General features: G+C 39.0%; 1 protein-coding gene across 4 annotated transcripts in view; it reads left to right on the top strand.

Annotated features, from left to right (window-relative positions):
* Positions 1 to 17,263, top strand: part of APBA2 (amyloid beta precursor protein binding family A member 2) — an 85,637-nt gene that overhangs the window by 58,312 nt on the left and 10,062 nt on the right. For 2 of the 4 annotated variants that reach the window (XR_005955294.1, XM_041469239.1), the window contains exons 4-10: positions 1,136 to 1,172; positions 5,811 to 5,956; positions 6,745 to 6,768; positions 7,269 to 7,304; positions 8,855 to 8,941; positions 13,364 to 13,549; positions 16,237 to 16,416. Coding sequence is in view for 3 of the 4 variants with exons in the window: in XM_041469239.1 (XP_041325173.1) it covers positions 1,136 to 1,172; positions 5,811 to 5,956; positions 6,745 to 6,768; positions 7,269 to 7,304; positions 8,855 to 8,941; positions 13,364 to 13,549; positions 16,237 to 16,416 (696 nt within the window). In the remaining variant the exon portion in view is untranslated. The remainder of the gene's footprint in view (positions 1 to 1,135; positions 1,173 to 5,810; positions 5,957 to 6,744; positions 6,769 to 7,268; positions 7,305 to 8,854; positions 8,942 to 13,363; positions 13,550 to 16,236; positions 16,417 to 17,263) is intronic. The other 2 variants (XM_041469240.1, XM_041469242.1) reach the window with 2 other exon arrangements.

Raw genomic sequence — 17,263 nt, 5'->3', positions numbered from 1 at the left:
CCAGGCTTCCAGCAGGAGAGCAGCCTCACGCTGTCAGCCTTCTCCTGCTCACACACACAGACCTAAGCTCCCTTTCTTTTCCTGAACTGACAAGAAATACCATATCTGCCTACTCTGGAAAGGCTTTGAACTATACCCATGAATTTTTGCTGCCTCATTCATTTTGCATAACTGTCTATGGCATGTACTCAAGCCTAAAATTCTCTGATGCCATGCGGAGTAGGGAGAACACTTCAGAACTTCTCTTTTTGTGTTACTGGAGTGCAAAAGTAGCATCCAAAAGAAATAATGTTCTGCTTCCATGCCTCCCCCGCCCCCTCCCAGTGTCAGTCCTGGCTCAGTCAGCTGTGAAGAGACACAGTGATAGACAGGCCTGCTCTTGTCACTGAAGACTGGAGCAAAGAAGACATCTGAGAATGCAGAATGAGTTATGCTTGGGGCTAGACACAATGAAATGAAATTGAGACTTAAAAGCAGAAGTCTCTTATCTCAAAACCATAACATATTTAGCCTGTAGCCTGTTATATTAATGAAGAGGCACATTTCTAAAGCCTTTTCCCATAATGGCGAAATCAGCCTCTTTCCTGGAAATGGGAACAACTGAGGAGGCTGGCAAAAGACAAAGAATGGAAGGTCTGTGTCTGTTCTAGGGACAGTAGCCTAAGAAGGGCCCTGTTATGGCCCCTGCTAAGATTAAGTGTAATTCTATGTATTGAGCAGTCAGGGACAGTTCTTTTCATTCACCTGCCCAGAATGTTGCTTTGTAAAACATTGTTAAATGTTCTTTATTGGAAATTTGGCATATCACTAATAGGCAATGTGATCTAGTAGGCAACTGATTGTATTGGGAATTGCTGGTTTGTATTGCTCATTTGACATCAGACTTCCTAGGCAATTTTCATGGTCTTCCCCATGCCACCCTTATTTTTTTGTTTGGTGGGACCTTAAAGTACTTTGAGACTCCTAAGTACAGAGCACTGTGTAAGTTAGGTTGGGTTAATGACTGTGATGTAATGTGTTCAGTGTGCTAAGCAGTGCCTATGTGACAGTGGTCAGCTGTTTAAATATAATAACAATTCACTTCATTGTGTGAAAGATATTTTGTTACAGCTATACCATTTTTATTTCTCAACAGACAAAGAAAGTGTCTTCCTTTCCAAGTTTTGTTGATGGTAAGTTTGACATTATCCATAATTAAAGTAGGATGAAGTGGAAGGAAATACTTTGATCTTTACTTTATATACTTTATATATAAAGGATCACAGTTCTAAAAACCAGTCAAACCCAAGAGAACACAGCTGAGCAGTTTAAGTATGGAAGTATTTAACATTTTCACCCTCTTTATGGCAATGGGAGCCCAGTGGTGATAAAAAAGGAGGAGCAGGTAGAGCTCCCAGAAGGATTCAGTTGAAAATTAAGAATGGCTACAAATTTGGAAGATGTTAAAAAGAGTGTAACAGTGGGCCCCAGCAGGAGGTTTAAGAATATGTAAGAGCACTGTGTTCTTGAGAGCCCATTATTGACTCCTGGAACCTCAGTTGTCAACACAAATAGAAAGATTCTCCTCAACTGACCAAACAATGGTAATCCACCCTCTGTTCAGGAGACCAGAGCTTTCACATGTTTCTTCAATCTCTTCTGCAGTGCTATTACAAATATTCTGTTTGAAAAAAAAAAAAAGTCAATTTATTAGCTTATTAGCACAAGCAGGTGGACAGAATTAAAAGAGGATTGTACTGAAAAACATTGCCATTCTCTGACTCACAGACAGCTGAAGAACCTTTCTTAGGGAAAATGCACACAGCTCTTCCTGCAAAGAAAATGACTACACTGTAAAGTGAGAAAAGACACTATGACATTTTCAAAAATCCAAACACACACAATAGAAACCTTAAAAAAAAAGTGAAAAACTTAATTTCTAATGCCATTCTCAACTCAGGGAAAGCTTAATACAATTTAGAATAATATTAGTATATCCAACACATTTTTCTTTTATTCCCTGGTCTCACCATCTTGACAAGCATTTTCTGTTTCAGTAATTTACTTAAAGAACTAGAACAAATGGAAAGTTCAAAGATTGTCCCTTCAGGTTGACATCTGAGGGATATTACATGGAACACTTGGCATGTACTGACTAACAGGCCCTACACAGAGGTACATTTAAACACATTCCCCAAGAGTGGCAGAGACAAGAAAGCAGGATGCTGTTTTGTAATAAGCATCTGCTGATTGCACAGTGGACAGGCACAAAGCAAGGACAGCATGCACAGAACTTTAAAGCAGGTGAGACAATTCCCCCCTCACAGAGCTGCAGATACAGCTGCACATTTTCATTTTACTGGGATAAAAAGGTTGTATCTTTTTCTTTACATACCAGTCAGCTCACTACTCTGCTGGAAAGGGGTCAGGATACCCTTTACATAATATAATACAATACCTTTTTTTAGTTCAATCATTTTGCTTGCTCTGATTTTTTCTGTAGTGGCACAGTATGTGAGGATAAGCTGTCTATTAGGCTTTTTTTATTGCAGGTATTATATAGCATTGTCTAACACAAATAAATACATGGCTCACTAGGAGCTTATGATAGCTTACATGACTGCTCTCTGAACTCAGAGAAAAACACAGTTTTTATTGTTAATTTTTATTCTAGAGTCCCAAAAAGTACAGGACCCCTCTGCACATAAGAAAAGATTCTGGCAGCTGACACTGCTGTTGTTCCCTGAGCTTTGACAGCAATACCACAATCACATTCTGGTTATATTCCTATTCAGTTTTAAAGCACTTTCAGCATTCCCTAACTACAGTAGCTATATTTCTATTGATACATAATATTTTTCATACACCATGTGAACATAAAAAACATCTTTTAATCTATCATATCTAAATGTTCTTTACTGTTAGAATTATTTTAGTAGTAGTATCACTACATACTCGGGAGTAATTAGTTCTATGTTCAGTGGTTCTGGCTTTTCTGCGCTCTGTCCTATCAACGTAAATCTGATTCCCTTACACAGTAGCAAGCATGATGAACTAAAGAAGTCAGTCAGAATGTGGAAGTAGTAGACAAACATTCTGGAAGGTGACTTATGCCCTGTGTCCATTTACTCCTTATGAAAAATCTGCTGCAGTGCCACACATCCCAGGGTCTCAGTGACTTCTGATAGTTCAGCAGGAAACTGAACTTCTGTGCTCAGAATGCAGTCTCTAAATACTGTCTGAATCCTTGGCTTACATGATGTTAGGTAGATATAAAAATGCATTCTTACCAGATTAATTAATTCAGTTATGCTAATTATTGATTTTTTTTGGGATTGAGTTTTCTTTTTTTCTTATTTAATGAATACAAACATTAATTAAAAATGTTTGGACATAGTCTATTTAGTCCACCAATATCTTTATACTTGTCACATTAGTAGATCAGCAGAAAACCAAGTAATCTCTATTGCCTTGACAAGTGCAGAAATTTGCAGTTAAATTTTTCAGAAATAGTTATCTAATGTTTAAGCACCAATATTCAACACAAAATTCCAAGCTTTGCTCACATCAAACGAACCTTCACGTTTGAAACCTGTTCCTTCTTCCCTTCCTCATCAGTAAGCCTTTGCACACGTTTGCAGTCAAGGGCATGCTTAAGTGCTCTGATGAGCTGGGACCTCAGCCAAGTCTGCATTTTTGCATTATTTAAAGCAGACAGAGATAAGGGAAGAAAACACCCAGGTGACCCAATCTGACCCTGGCAATTTTCAGCACCATTCCATCCTTCCAAGAGATGTCTTGTTTTACCTTACAGTTGCTTACATTGCCTTCATGATGAGAAATGTATGTTGGAAATGTTTTCTGCCCAACATGTCTTTTTTTTTCTATTATCTACTGCTGTAAGCATTTTCTGCATGCTGCTGATTTATACATGATGTAGCTGACTGTTGTTAGTATAATGATTCTGCAAAACATCATTTTTTAAAGCTAAGAAAAGACAATCAATGACATCCAACTAGAAAGCCCCACTCTTTATCCAAATAAATAACATTTTGATTATAAAATTGCTTAACAGCCTAGATTATTTCCATGCTCAAGAATTTTTTCACACAATTTAGTTAAAACATCATTGCTGTCACAAACAGCCAAGACATGAGAATAGGTGTTTTTTTCCTTTGTAGCATCCACAGGTTGCACAGACCCCAAAGACACCCTGGGCATTTTGCTCGATGTAGTAATGATTGTATGAGAATTTGCACAAAGAATGGCAGTTTTACTTGTCTTCAGACACAAACATTTCAAGAAAATTAATCTAAATTACCTACTAAGGGAGTTTACTTAAACTGATTTAAACATGTGGGTAAGCCTATTTCAGAGTTAAAGCAATCTTGATTCAATTTAGCCTCATTTACTTAGCCCGAAGTGAATGAAAGAAAACAAAATTAAAGCTACTTTAATTTTGAGTGAGTGTGTTGATGCAGGTATCTAATGAAGTTTTGCTACCTTAACATTAAATTCACGTCGTTAATTAATTTCCCTCTCTGCTGCCCTTGAAACAAGATGTCAATATCATGCAACATGAGTATTTTGTTGCATGCTGGAAGAAGTACAAATGTATGAGACTAAGACAGATGAATAGCACCATCAGAAGAAGCACCATACAAAATACATCATCCATCTGCTGAAAAACAGAATGGTACAGAGATGTAAGCAAACAGGAGCAGTGATACAGGAACAGAGTTCTTGTGGAATTTTCATTTTCTTTGATTTCGTTTAGTGAATTAAGGCTGCAAGACTTGGCCTTTATGAAGAGTTTCAGCGACTTCTAAATTACTAGCTTCTCAAGGATTTCTTTGAGGGTTTTCATACTTCTCGTGGAGATTGTCAAGATATTTTTTTATGCTTTCCTAATACTTCAAAAATTTTAAATTCCACAGAATTCTATTCTGAGTTGTAATGAAGATCTAAACCATTACTGGATTTGTACAGATGTGAGCTAAATCAAATGTGTTCTGTGATATATAATGAAGATTAAAACAATGGTGTTTGATAGCAAACCAAATACCTCAAATTTGTATGAGCACTGTTAGTTAATGTCAAGTCTCTGAAGAGTACAGGACTGGTATCAAATATGTATCTGTGTGTTTATATACCTTGAGTCCTGAATTACAAAGACTGTGGGTTTTTGCTGGGGGTTGAGATTTCTGGCAGGTGGATTTGAGAACTGCAGGGATGAATAAGTGTCGGCAACACTGCCTAAAGAGAAGTCACTCCTTTTGATCATGTTTATATTCTGTTGGAAGACTTTTGCTAAATTACAATGGGAATATGAAGGATAGGAAAGCTCACTGAAAGATGTATGTGTAAACCACTACTTCAGTACATTTAACCAGCATAGCATACCATATATTCTTTCCACATAATAATCTTTCACATTGACTTGATTATAAATAAATTGAACACCAAATAATAAGCCTTTTTTAAAATTAACATTCCTCTTCAGTGTCATTTTGCTCCTGACACAAAATTTTTATACTTTTAAAAAAATGCATTAGAAGGTCATCAAGTGGATCTAGCTCAAAGCACATTTCATTTATAAAACTGTTGAGGCATAAAAAATGTTCAGTATCAAGAGATTTCAGCCAAACTCTGGAATGACTGTTCTTTACTGTCAATCTAATCAAGTTGGATGTAAAGCTTAACAGCTGAATAAAGAGGATGGTGAGAACAGTCCCAGTATTAGAAAGGTTGTTCAAGCCTCAATATCCTTTATTGAATTTCTCATCTCCCCACTCCTTAGAAAGGCAGTAACTGTAAATGCCTCCTGTCAGTTCCAGGACCTTGTGAACCTGAGGACCTCATTGATGGAATCATCTTTGCAGCCAATTACCTGGGCTCCACCCAGCTGCTGTCCGAGCGCAACCCTTCCAAAAACATCCGGATGATGCAGGCCCAGGAGGCTGTGAGCCGTGTCAAGGTAGGGCATCTTTCTGGCCTGGAGAATACTCTCTGATCCTTTAGCAGCTGATCCCTCAATGGTGCAGGATCTGCAGCCTCAAACCTCTCCTGAGGTGCAGTTAGGTAAGTATAGATCAGTATTGTAAACACCATTCGTTTACAGTGCTTGCTGTAAAAATTCATACAGCAAAATAGAAATTATTCTGGAGTCTATTCAAAAGCCTTTGGAAGTTGTTTATCAAATTCAAGTACGAGAGACAAACTGCAGATTGCAATTAGAAAATATTCCAGTGGCAAACCTTCTGTTTTACTCTTCTGTTATTACTTCCTTTAACTTACTAGAAAATTGAGAAAATTAGTCTCAATATTATTACTTATATTTTGACTCTTTTAGGACAAGAATATTCATTGCTGTTGTGTTTGGATTTGCTATTATTTACAGTGAACAATTTCTTTGTAAATAATGTATCATAGACTGCTTCATACAGCTGTGTAAAGAAAATAGTATTTTGGTTAAAAATCTAAGTAGCAGATTTTTATTTTAGAAGTTATTTTACCTCTGCTGTTAATATCTCATCTGAATAAACATACTGTTAGAGGCAGATTTAAATGCTAGGAGAAAAAGTATGTGCATAGTCAATGAAGTATTTAATTGCTAAAATTTGCATGGTTTTGAAAGAAACAAGTTTGGAAAGGCCACTTACAAGAGATTGTCATGACTGATGATTGATTTAGCATTTAGAAAGAAGTGGAATGCAAGAAAGGTCCAGTTCCTTAAACTTTCCAAACCTTTCTGTTTCTATTTAGCATATTGTGATATCTCAAGCTACAGTAAGTAATTGTTGATTGCAATTAACTCCCTAAAAACTGTTGTATGTATTAATACCAACCCCAATCTGTCAGGGGTACCTGACTACTGTAGACAGTCATAGCAGGGGGCTTGAGCTGTATTTTGTTCAAGAGTTACATGTAGATGTGTGATTAACATGGCGATAAAAACTTGGGTTTAAGATGCATGTGCTGCCATTTTTGACTGCTGTAAATTTGGCAGGATAAGTGTTGGGAGCAGCTGATAACAGACAACACTTTGGTACCAATTCTTTTGTAATCAATTGTGAATGTGCACAATGCCATGAAATCCAATTATGCTTCAGAACTGCATAAGATATAAACAAATCTTTCTTGCACATCATTCCCCCACTGCTCCCAGTTTTTTTAATTTTCAGCAGTCTGGATTCACAGTCAAAGTTTCCCTGACTTCCCACACTGTATTTTCTCTTTCCCTTTGTGTACATCTGTCTGCATTCTTTTTTTTTTATGCTACTCCTCAGAGGATGCAAAAGGCGGCTAAAATCAAGAAAAAAGCGGTGTGTAAACTGTTTTTCTTGAATGCTAATGTTTACCTACATTTTTGTTGTCCTTGTTTTCCATAGAGTGTCATGTCTTTCATTACAGATCCTCAAAAAGTTGTCATTTTGGTTTCTTCTTTGGTCTGCAGTAGAATAGTGAATGGATTAAAATGAACTCATTTTCTTCATTGTTCATTTGCTGGAGTGCCTGTCTGCTGCCCTTCTCTTGTTGAATACCTGTGATTTGTTTGCTCCAGATGTACAGCCATTGTTATCTGGGAGATGTTTTTGAATGTAATGCTTATTTTGATTTTACTAACCAAAGCAGTAACACGTACTTCCTGTGCCTGTGATTACTGTATATTTATTAAGTTCTTGTTGATACTTAAAACCAAAATAAATTCACCACATAGTAGCTGGAGCAATTCATACAGGAAACATTGCACTCAGTTAAAAACAATACTTCAAATAACTGAATACAGATGACAAAAATATCAGCCTAAGGATGGAAGCAGTACAAGTAGTGTCTGCCAAAGTATGTGCTTGCTTTGTGTTTTGCTGGAAGATAATTTGAATAAAATTAATCTAAATGAATTATAGGCATAGCTAAGCCCTTTATAACTCCAAAAAGGATTAGCAAATGCATAATTCTCGTCATGAGCCAGTGTCTGACCTGGAGAATGGTGCCTGCCTTTAGCCCAGACTGAGACAATCTGTGGCCATTTTATTCTGAGGCCACTGCCATGGGTGCTGCTCAATACCAGCTGCAGTTGTCCCTGTGCCCAAGCAGTCTGGAAGAATCCATATGTTCCTGCTGGATCAGAGAATTAGGGAGGCTCTTGGACAATGCTTCAGTGAGAGGTAGCAGCTGCTTTGCCCCCTCTTCTCCTGTTTCCTCAAGTGGACAGAGGCAGGACTGACTGGAGTGTGGCATTGCATTGTAATCCCTCTTGCCCTGTGACCATGCCCTCTGATGGTGTATGGAAGTGTTTCCCTAGTGAGCAGTGCTCAGAAGAAGCTGTGGTCTAAAAGCCCTTCTGTGATATCAGAGAAACATTAGTTCTGTGCTCCGTTCTTTATTTTCCAGAAAAAACCCAAAAAGCTAAAAAAAAATCTTAAACCCCACCACAGTACTGAGCATCAGTTTGCACTTTTTTTTTGTGAGCTCACTGAAGGTGGCAAGGGCTAAACAGCTGATGGAAACTAAGTCACCTTCTCAGTTCTACTTTCTCAAGTCTGGTGCCTCAAGTACTGAAGTGCATCAGTGAGAAAGTGAGGAAAAACCAGCCATACTTTTTCACCTGTTTTGGCTATAAATAGAGAATTTTAATACTTGAGCTGTCAATCCAACAGGCTCCAAAAATTCCCTCTTAGCCGGAAGATCAGAGTAGGCTTCACTGTCTATGCAATAAATGTATTCTTTGCATGTCTTTAGAAACACCTTTGAATAGCCAGCTCTGTATGGTTTAAAGTGCAGCTGTCTCGCATCACATTATGCTTGAAGCAGTCAGTGAATTTGTCATTCTGAAAATTAAAAATTCCCTTGTAAAACATCATCTGTCTTTTAGACCTCAGAGGGAGATTCCCAGGCCTTGACTGAGGTGGATCTGTTCATCTCCACACAGAGAATCAAAGTTCTAAATGCAGACACACAGGTAAGTTAGATTTAAACTCTTGGAGAATAATGTTGATTTAGACTGAGCTCTTACACAATTAGTGGGACACTTTATTGAACCTGGATAAATTCAGGTATTCAGAGTATTCAGAAAGAGTTACAATTGTTCTAACACTTGCCAGCATAGTAAGACTGGCACCTGTTTTGCTTTATTGATGTATTGGAAGATGTCTGGATGTTGCTATAATTGAGATATAATTCAACTCAATTCAAAAAAAGATTCAAAAGCCTTGCAGAATGTATGTACACCACTCCTCTGGAACAGCTTCAGAAGCCAGATTTACAGTCCAATAGGGAAGTCATTTGCTGGTTTGACTAAGCCATTCATATCCTGCCATTTGTAACATTTAATCTCAATTTTTTTCCATAAATCACATCTGAGCCACCATCCTCTTGCCTAAGGTAAATTATTAATCATTCATATAAAAGCAGCATTTGGACACCACAGCAATGATCAGCCTCATCTTCTAGGAATGCTTATATATTCAACAAGAGGTGATCTTCATAAAAAGGAGGTTTTGAGGAATTTGCAACAAATACATATAATTTATACATGGATCCCAATATTTAATAATCTCACAAGATCTCATCACTTTGATCATACTTACAGGAAGTCTTCAAATTTTCATTCTTATGAGAGGCATTGAAAAGGACAATTTTACCAATGTTTTGTCAGAAGTAAATCATGTTAAGTCAAGTTTTCTTTTGTTTAGGGCATATATTTGTCCATGGCACAGAAGCAGCACATGTCATCTCTTTTCTTAAATAATGCTTTAATATCATATAATATTTTCAAGATTATATGGTTTAGATATATATCTAGAGATAGAAGTAGGCTTATAAAAATTTCAGAGTGTAGTTATGTCTGATATATTGCCATTTATGTGGCAATGTAAGGAGAAAAAGGGCAGAGTGAGACCCGCAAGCATGTTTCTCTAATGTAGTACTGTTCAGTATTTTCATTAACAAATTGGAAAATAGAAAGAGAAAATGGTTATTGAACTTGTAACTTGGTGTATCAGATGAGAGTTCAGAAATACAGCTAAAGAAGAAATGAGCTGAAATTGTAGGAGACACTTCAACAAAGATAAATATAGCCCTCTAAATTTAGGGGTTTGGTTTTAATTATAATTGGTTTTCTAACAATGGAAAGTATGAAGCACCTTCTTCTTCCTAAAATTTAGGAGAGCATTACTATCCTTTAATGTGAGGGTAATGATAGTATCTCCAGGAAATTGATTATTTTTCTTTTAATATAAGCACATGTCCTTAACACGCCACTAGAACTCCCATGAGATGAGCTAGATGAGTGGAATAGTCCATCTAACATGGGCAGCAATATTTACAACCTGCCCATAAATCATCCTGAAACGGCACTTTATCCACCATAAGCAGTACCACTGTCAGTTGTGGCTCAGCCTTTTCTTGACCTCATGGTAAACATGCATCATCCAGAGATTATATTATCAAAGCTGATAACTGCTTTTTGCATTAGCAGAAAATAACATGCTCATAATTATCAGTGCAAAGATAACTACAGACAGTTACTGATAAATGAACAGCTCCAGTTTATAGCTGGAATGTATGGCAGTTACCAGCTACAGTGTCTTTGTGGAGTAAAGATTAGTCTTAGTGGAAGTCACTCTTCTTACTTCTTTAAATAGTTCAGCATTTCAGCTGAAGACCAATGGTTTCAAAAATAAAAAGGGAAGGTCCTTTGAAGTAGCCCACAAACACTGTCAAAGGAACTGGCATCTTAGTCTTCTGATCCCCTGAGATTTGTAGTGATATAAAATGCAATGCTCCATCATGAGTGGTGCCTAATATCTGAGCTGTTCAACCAGATGAAAATAGTAGTAGTGGAAATTGTTCTAATTCCAAGCTCTCTAGTGTTTGCCCTGGGGTTTTGGTTGTGTTTTTGTTTGTTTATTTGGTTGGTTTTTATTTTTTTTTTTTTTAACAGTGTGTCTTTCAGAGAGCTATAACAGAATTATTCCCATGACTTTTTAGCATTTTTGGCTTGGTAACACTTTTCAGTGCTAGTGAAGTTCCTGGCTGGTATAATTACCATGGGTCTATTTCAGCTGGGGTGGCAGCTGGCAGAGACAATCTGTACTTTCATGGCTTTATCAATTACATAAACCCTGTTTCTGCAGTATGCCATGTGTTTTAATCCATCTGTAGTGTTGTGTAGCTCACGTGAGGCAACAGCTGAATGAAAATGTAACAATCCCATTCAGAAAATGACATGCAGCAAGGTTCAAAATGCTGAGCAGCACCAGTCAGGTGCATTCCCAGGCTGGAAGAGAGCCAGCAGTGGTGATTCTGTTGCCCTGAACAGCACTAGGAAATGGCACCCCTGCCTCTTCCTGGGTGCTCATGCATTTGGTTGCTGAATACATTCAGCCATCGAGCACCTGCTTAGTAGGGATGAAGCAGGAGCAGCCTTGTGTTTGGCCACATGCCTTGTTGATAGGACAGGAATTGTTCCTCTGCCACAGCTTTGTGGGGTTGCATTCAGTGCCCCAAACCAGCAGAAGCCACAGCAGCTTCTCCCAGCTTCTTGCTCAGTCAGTGAAGAGAAGCTGGGAGTGGAGCAACTGGGGAAATGAAGAAAGAAAAATAAAGATGTAGAGCTCACAAATGTGTATGTGCAGAGCCTCTGGTGCATGATCAACTCCACAAAATCGCCTGACTCATTAGGCTGTATTCACACTCCCACAGGACTACAGCACTTTAAAGCCTGGAGGAATGCTGAGGTTTTTTCCTTCAGCTGTTCTTTAGGTTTCAAGAGAAGCAACAAAAAAGATTCTGAAAGAATTCCATGGGAAGGAAGGGACAATCTGAGAAAGGGAAATCTAGACAGGAGAAGAGAACAATGGCTTCAGAAAAGCATGAGAGAGGCTGAATTTCTAAGGACAAATATAAGGACAACAAGAGTAGAATGGATGGGACTCAAAAAGGGATAAGGGAAAGGACAGAGAGGCAAATAGGCAGAGATGGAGGGATTTATGGGAGAGGGTTGAAAAAGAGATGTTGGTAATGGAAATGGAAAATTGAGTACAATGGAATATGGAGAGACAAAGTCAAGTCAAAAGTAAGTTAAAAGTAAACTCATGTGTAGAGTCACTAGATAGTATTTGCCTTCCTCTTAACAGGAAAAATGTGGGAGGGATGGAGGAATGATTGCTTTCACCCCTACAAAGGGAAAATAAAAAAAACTCAAACCATTTAAGTAAACTCTGTGTGATGATATGGGCAGAAAGCTTTCTTGGCAGGTGAGATGAAATGCCTTAATTTCCCCAATGCATTCACTCTTGTGCACACTGCACGTATGATTACACCCTTACACAATACTTGGTGCACACTGCTGAAAAGCAATTATCTCTTATCTCTGCAGAGCTCCCAGCATCCTGCTGAGACACGTCCATTATAAAACATTTCTCCATTCTGACAGAAGTGCTGTAAATCCTCCTGAGCCCCTGCAGCTCTTAGAGACACTCCCCAAACCACCTCTTAACCATCACTACTTTTCATAGGTTAGGGATAAGCATTATTTCAAGCCTGAGAAGAATCATTACAATAATTTTGTGGGTAGTGATTATCTTCAGCAAGACAAGTGGTTCTAAGAAACAATAATAATTTGTAGTTTTGCCTGTCAAGTTAAATTGTACTGAAAGTCTTAAAACAATTACTTTTGTTGACTTGAAGCACAATCCTTCTTCCTTAGGCCTTAGAAAATTGTTCAACTAATGGTAAACTAGTGCCAAGCTGTTTACATAAAGAACACTGCTGCTTATATAAATTATTAAAAAATTGTGAATTATCTTGTACCACTTTTTTTTTGTTCCAATTAAGATGGAATATTGTGGATGCTTTTAGCTGTTCAGGGTGAGGGACAGGAGTGGTCAGGACACATCCTCAACTAGTTTGATCAGTACAACTATTATGCTTCTGGTTGTTTCTAGTTTGAGCAATAGAAAAAACCTGGAAAAACTCTCCAAACTGATCAGTGACCCCAGCCAGGAGCAGATTTCAGATGTGCCCTTTCTATTTCCTTAAGTACAGTTCATCCTAACAACAGCAAAATATGTAAAGAAATAACATAATTTTCCAACAGCATGAAAAACAATGTAAAACAGTAGCAGAGCTCTTCATTCTTGTTTTACAGTAACAACCATGCTGTATTTGCTCAGGCAACGCTTCCATTGAAGCCAATGTCTTGGACAGCTGCTCTGCTTCCCTTTGACTGCAGGGGGAATATCTGGTCTGGGCCCACAGGAAAGGTTTCTGTAGCCTTTGTGTTTCTCAAGCAGCAGGCTGTCAAGGAGAGGGCAGATGCAGTATTTGCAGGAGAGCAGCAGGCATGGAGAACTGCTTTGTTTGTCCTTGCTGTGTGCAGGAAACAATGATGGACCACGCGCTGCGCACCATCTCCTACATCGCCGACATCGGGAACATCGTGGTGCTGATGGCGCGGCGCCGCATGCCCAGATCCGCCTCCCAGGACTGCATTGAAACCACTCCTGGGGCCCAGGAGGGCAAGAAGCAGTACAAAATGATCTGCCACGTCTTTGAATCAGAGGATGTAAGTAAATGGGATCAATTTATTTAAACAGCACAGGTCATGGAGAGAGCTCTGAAGTCAATGGCCATTCATGGGCAAAATGAACCTGTGGGATATGAAATTGATCCTTCATCCTGGATTATATCCTTTAGTCCAGTGGGTTGGCAGAAAATGACACATATGTGCCTCCAGGCACTTGGAATGAGATGCAACCATTCTGGACCTCTTCTTGACTGAAGCCAAGTTGCTTCTAGTGCCTTGGCAGGGCTGCACAAGGCTGCCCTCTACCCAGTCCTGGTTCCCTGAGGCTACTGAACTGTAGTTGTATGTACTCTCAAACATGCCACTTGATCCTTTGGTGTTTAGGAGCACATTCAGCTGTTTATTTTTCAGTTCTCTTTTTTCATCCCTAGCAAAGATTACGAATTAGAATTTTTATGTGGAATCATAGAGTTCTGTCCATCTCTGCTGTACATCCTGTTGTGAAAAGTGCTGGTCCATACCTCTTGTGACAAAAGAAGATAACCTTGCTTTACTGCTGTTGTATATCCAGGTTTGGGATTGTAGTGAATTAGGTACTTGTCTGAAGTGGCAGAGAAGGGACTTCAACCTAAAACATTTATGGAAAAATATACCAATCCAGTAAAACAGAAAAAGCAAAATTTGTTGTCTGTTTCTAACTTGACAGTAAGAGGCAGTACTAAGTATTTTTCATCACTGTTATTATAGGAACAGCTATAGATAGAATTTCTAGGTATATATTTACATATAATACCAATTAAAAAATAATGGAGTTCTTTGGGTCAGTCATAACTCAGAGGTTGCATATATTTTGAGCTAAGCAATCTATTTTCATTATTTTAAAGCAATTAAGCCTGTGAAGGAGAAATGGCATTGTCTAAAGGTTAGAGTGCTAGACTGGGGTTGTTCTGAGACCCAGTTAGCCCAGCTCTGTCACAGCTTTGCTTGGGTGACCTTTTCAAGCAATTTAATTACATTATCTCTAAGTTGTGCATAATGCTTTCATAAACATTCATAAGGCCTCAGAGATTGAGATGAAATTAAGAGGTAGGAACTGGCTGTTACTGGCAGCAATAGAACATGACGTCTAGAGATGTTGGCTTTGGGAATGCAGAATGAAGGCAAAAGCAGAGGATGAACTTCAGAGAAAGCAGTGGCAATGGAGATCAGAGGGACTCAATAATGAGTGATGAACTTTAATAATGGAATGCTATGAAAATGTCCCGAGTGACTGCTGTACTACCAAACTTCCAGGGCAGTGGTCATAGCACCAAGCCTGACCCAGCTCAAGAAGCATTTGGACAATGCTCTCAGGTGCACAGGGTGGAATTTTGGGGGTGTCCTGTGTAGGGCCAGGAGTTGGACTTGATGATCTTGATGAGTCCCTTCCAACTCAGCATTTTGTGTGATTCTGTACAAACCTCTTGGTATGGAGCGAAGACTTGAAAATATGTTTTAAAATATGAAGAAACAATTTGTCACTGATGGCCTTGATTTTCTAAAATCATTTCCAGTCAAGCAGATTGGTGCTTTTGTGTACAGCAGGACAAATTAAATACAGAAACAACCTTTTAGCATCAAAGAAAACACTTGATCAGTAGATTATAAGAAGATACAGACTTATAATGTCCAGAAAACCCCATGCATTTGAAATGCTTTTAAAATGTCCTGTCTAGGAATCTGTGTTGCATTTCCAGAATACAGGTTTGATTAGTAATATTTTTAGGATGTGTAAGGTGCAATTAACGTCTTATATCATCAGGAGTTACTCATATGCCCCAATGACCCCACAAGTGGTGACCCACAAATATACAAAACTCAACACGGCATTCTCCTATGAGCTGCAGTAAACCCAGAGTAAGGAAAAAATAATTCAAATGTAGAAAAAGTGACTGCACATTCCTTTTACTGATCTCTGTTTCTCTGTGTTCCCTTGCCATCTAGTGGAATGTGCAGATAAGTGCTCCAAAATTTAAGAAAGTCAGGGGCTTTTGAATGGGTGTTCTCAGCATTAGCAAGCTTTAATGGTGGCTCTGGCTGCATTCCTGAAATGATCCCTGACATTGCTGGTGTTAATGGGAATAGCTGTCCTAGATGTGCAGTGGGTAAGCAGGGGTGTTCCTGGTTTGCTGGGAATGTGGAACAGGCATCGTGGCAGTAACAGGGGAGCAGATGGCTGTGTTGAAGCAGTGTTTTCAGTCCTGGAAAGCCAGGGTGGAGGAGCAGCAGGTGACACCACAACCAGAACCATCAGTGCACACACGTCTGTGCAGGCATGTGCCAGCAGAGCCTCCATCCTCCCCGCAGCCCTGCAGGCTGACTGTGTTCAGGGGCAGGGCTCGTGGCACCCTTCCACCAGCTCTGCTCCGTGCTGGTCTGGGGCCAGCCCTCTCCAGAGGTCACTGGCACGGGTACTCAGCAGCATATGGCTGCTTGCTGCTGCAGTGTACTGAGGAGGGGAGAGCAGCAGGGCATTTTAATGGAGCTTGCAATTTGATTTTGGATGTAATGGGTTCTTTCTGTACAGCAGACCTTAAAGTGACTTTACATCCATGCTAATGCAGAAACTTTGCAGGATGCTTATTTTGATTCTGTCTTAAAATCCAATCTCTCTCCTGGTTTCTCGTGGTTTCATTGCTAAACTGTTGGTCTGTCCTTCCTCTGAACTGCTTTTTTCTACATTTTAGGCACAGCTCATAGCTCAGTCAATTGGTCAGGCTTTCAGTGTGGCTTACCAAGAGTTTTTAAGAGCCAATGGAATTAACCCAGAGGACCTCAGTCAGAAAGAATACAGTGACATCATCAATACCCAAGAGATGTACAATGATGATCTCATACACTTCTCCAATTCAGAAAACTGCAAAGAGGTAAACTAGTTTTGGATTTTCATTTCAGATTGATCCTTTTTTTTTTTTTTTCAGAGTAAAAGAAATATTCTCAGAAATATTTTTTGACACTTATAAGGATGATAATGCAATTTCAAGATGTGTCCTTCATCAGTTCCATGTACTAAAACCAGCTTTATGGGTTATTAGGATTTCTTGTTTTCATGTTCAGGGTCTTTCTGTTTCCATTGATCAGAACAGTAATAAAGTACATTTACATCTGAGCTAGGTAAGCTCTGTGCTATTTACAGTACACAGTGTAAGGTGATTTTATATTTCACCTAAGTACTGACACAGGAAGAGCTGACAGAGTTGTAGTTTTCTGCAATAGATAACCTCAGCAGAAGTCAGCTGGCCATCAGCATTCCCTGTCCTTCCACGTTTGAGAGAAAATAATTCCCTATATTTGCTTCAAGAGCATGTTCTCTGCTTAAACTCTTGCTCCACTTTATAGGTGTTAGCTGTGCTGTGGTTACTGACAGTTCAGGAGAAGGCATCCTTTACAGTACATCAGGGATCTTACATGAACATGCTAGGCACGAGTATATTCAATAATTAACAAAATAATAATTATAATAATAATAATAATAATAATCGTCATCATCATGAGATCCTTGTCTGAAAAGAAGGACAGACAAGCCCTGAGATCAAGATACAACCTGAGCAGTAGTGGCAGAAGTGGAGCTGAACAAAGCCTGGCTTGCAGGCACTGCCTTAGCCACAAAATTAGAGCCTCCCCCTCTGGCTGCCATGTTCCATGGACAGAAACTTCCTTAGCATTCATCCCTTGGCATCCAGTTCCACCACTTCCTACAGAGTTAACCATGTG

Source organism: Pyrgilauda ruficollis, unplaced genomic scaffold, assembly GCF_017590135.1.
Source record: "Pyrgilauda ruficollis isolate IOZ18807 unplaced genomic scaffold, ASM1759013v1 scaffold23, whole genome shotgun sequence".
In the NCBI taxonomy this organism is placed as follows: Eukaryota; Metazoa; Chordata; class Aves; order Passeriformes; family Passeridae; genus Pyrgilauda; species Pyrgilauda ruficollis.
The sequence above is the reverse complement of the archived record's forward strand: the minus strand, read 5'-3'. Positions and strand labels throughout refer to the sequence as shown.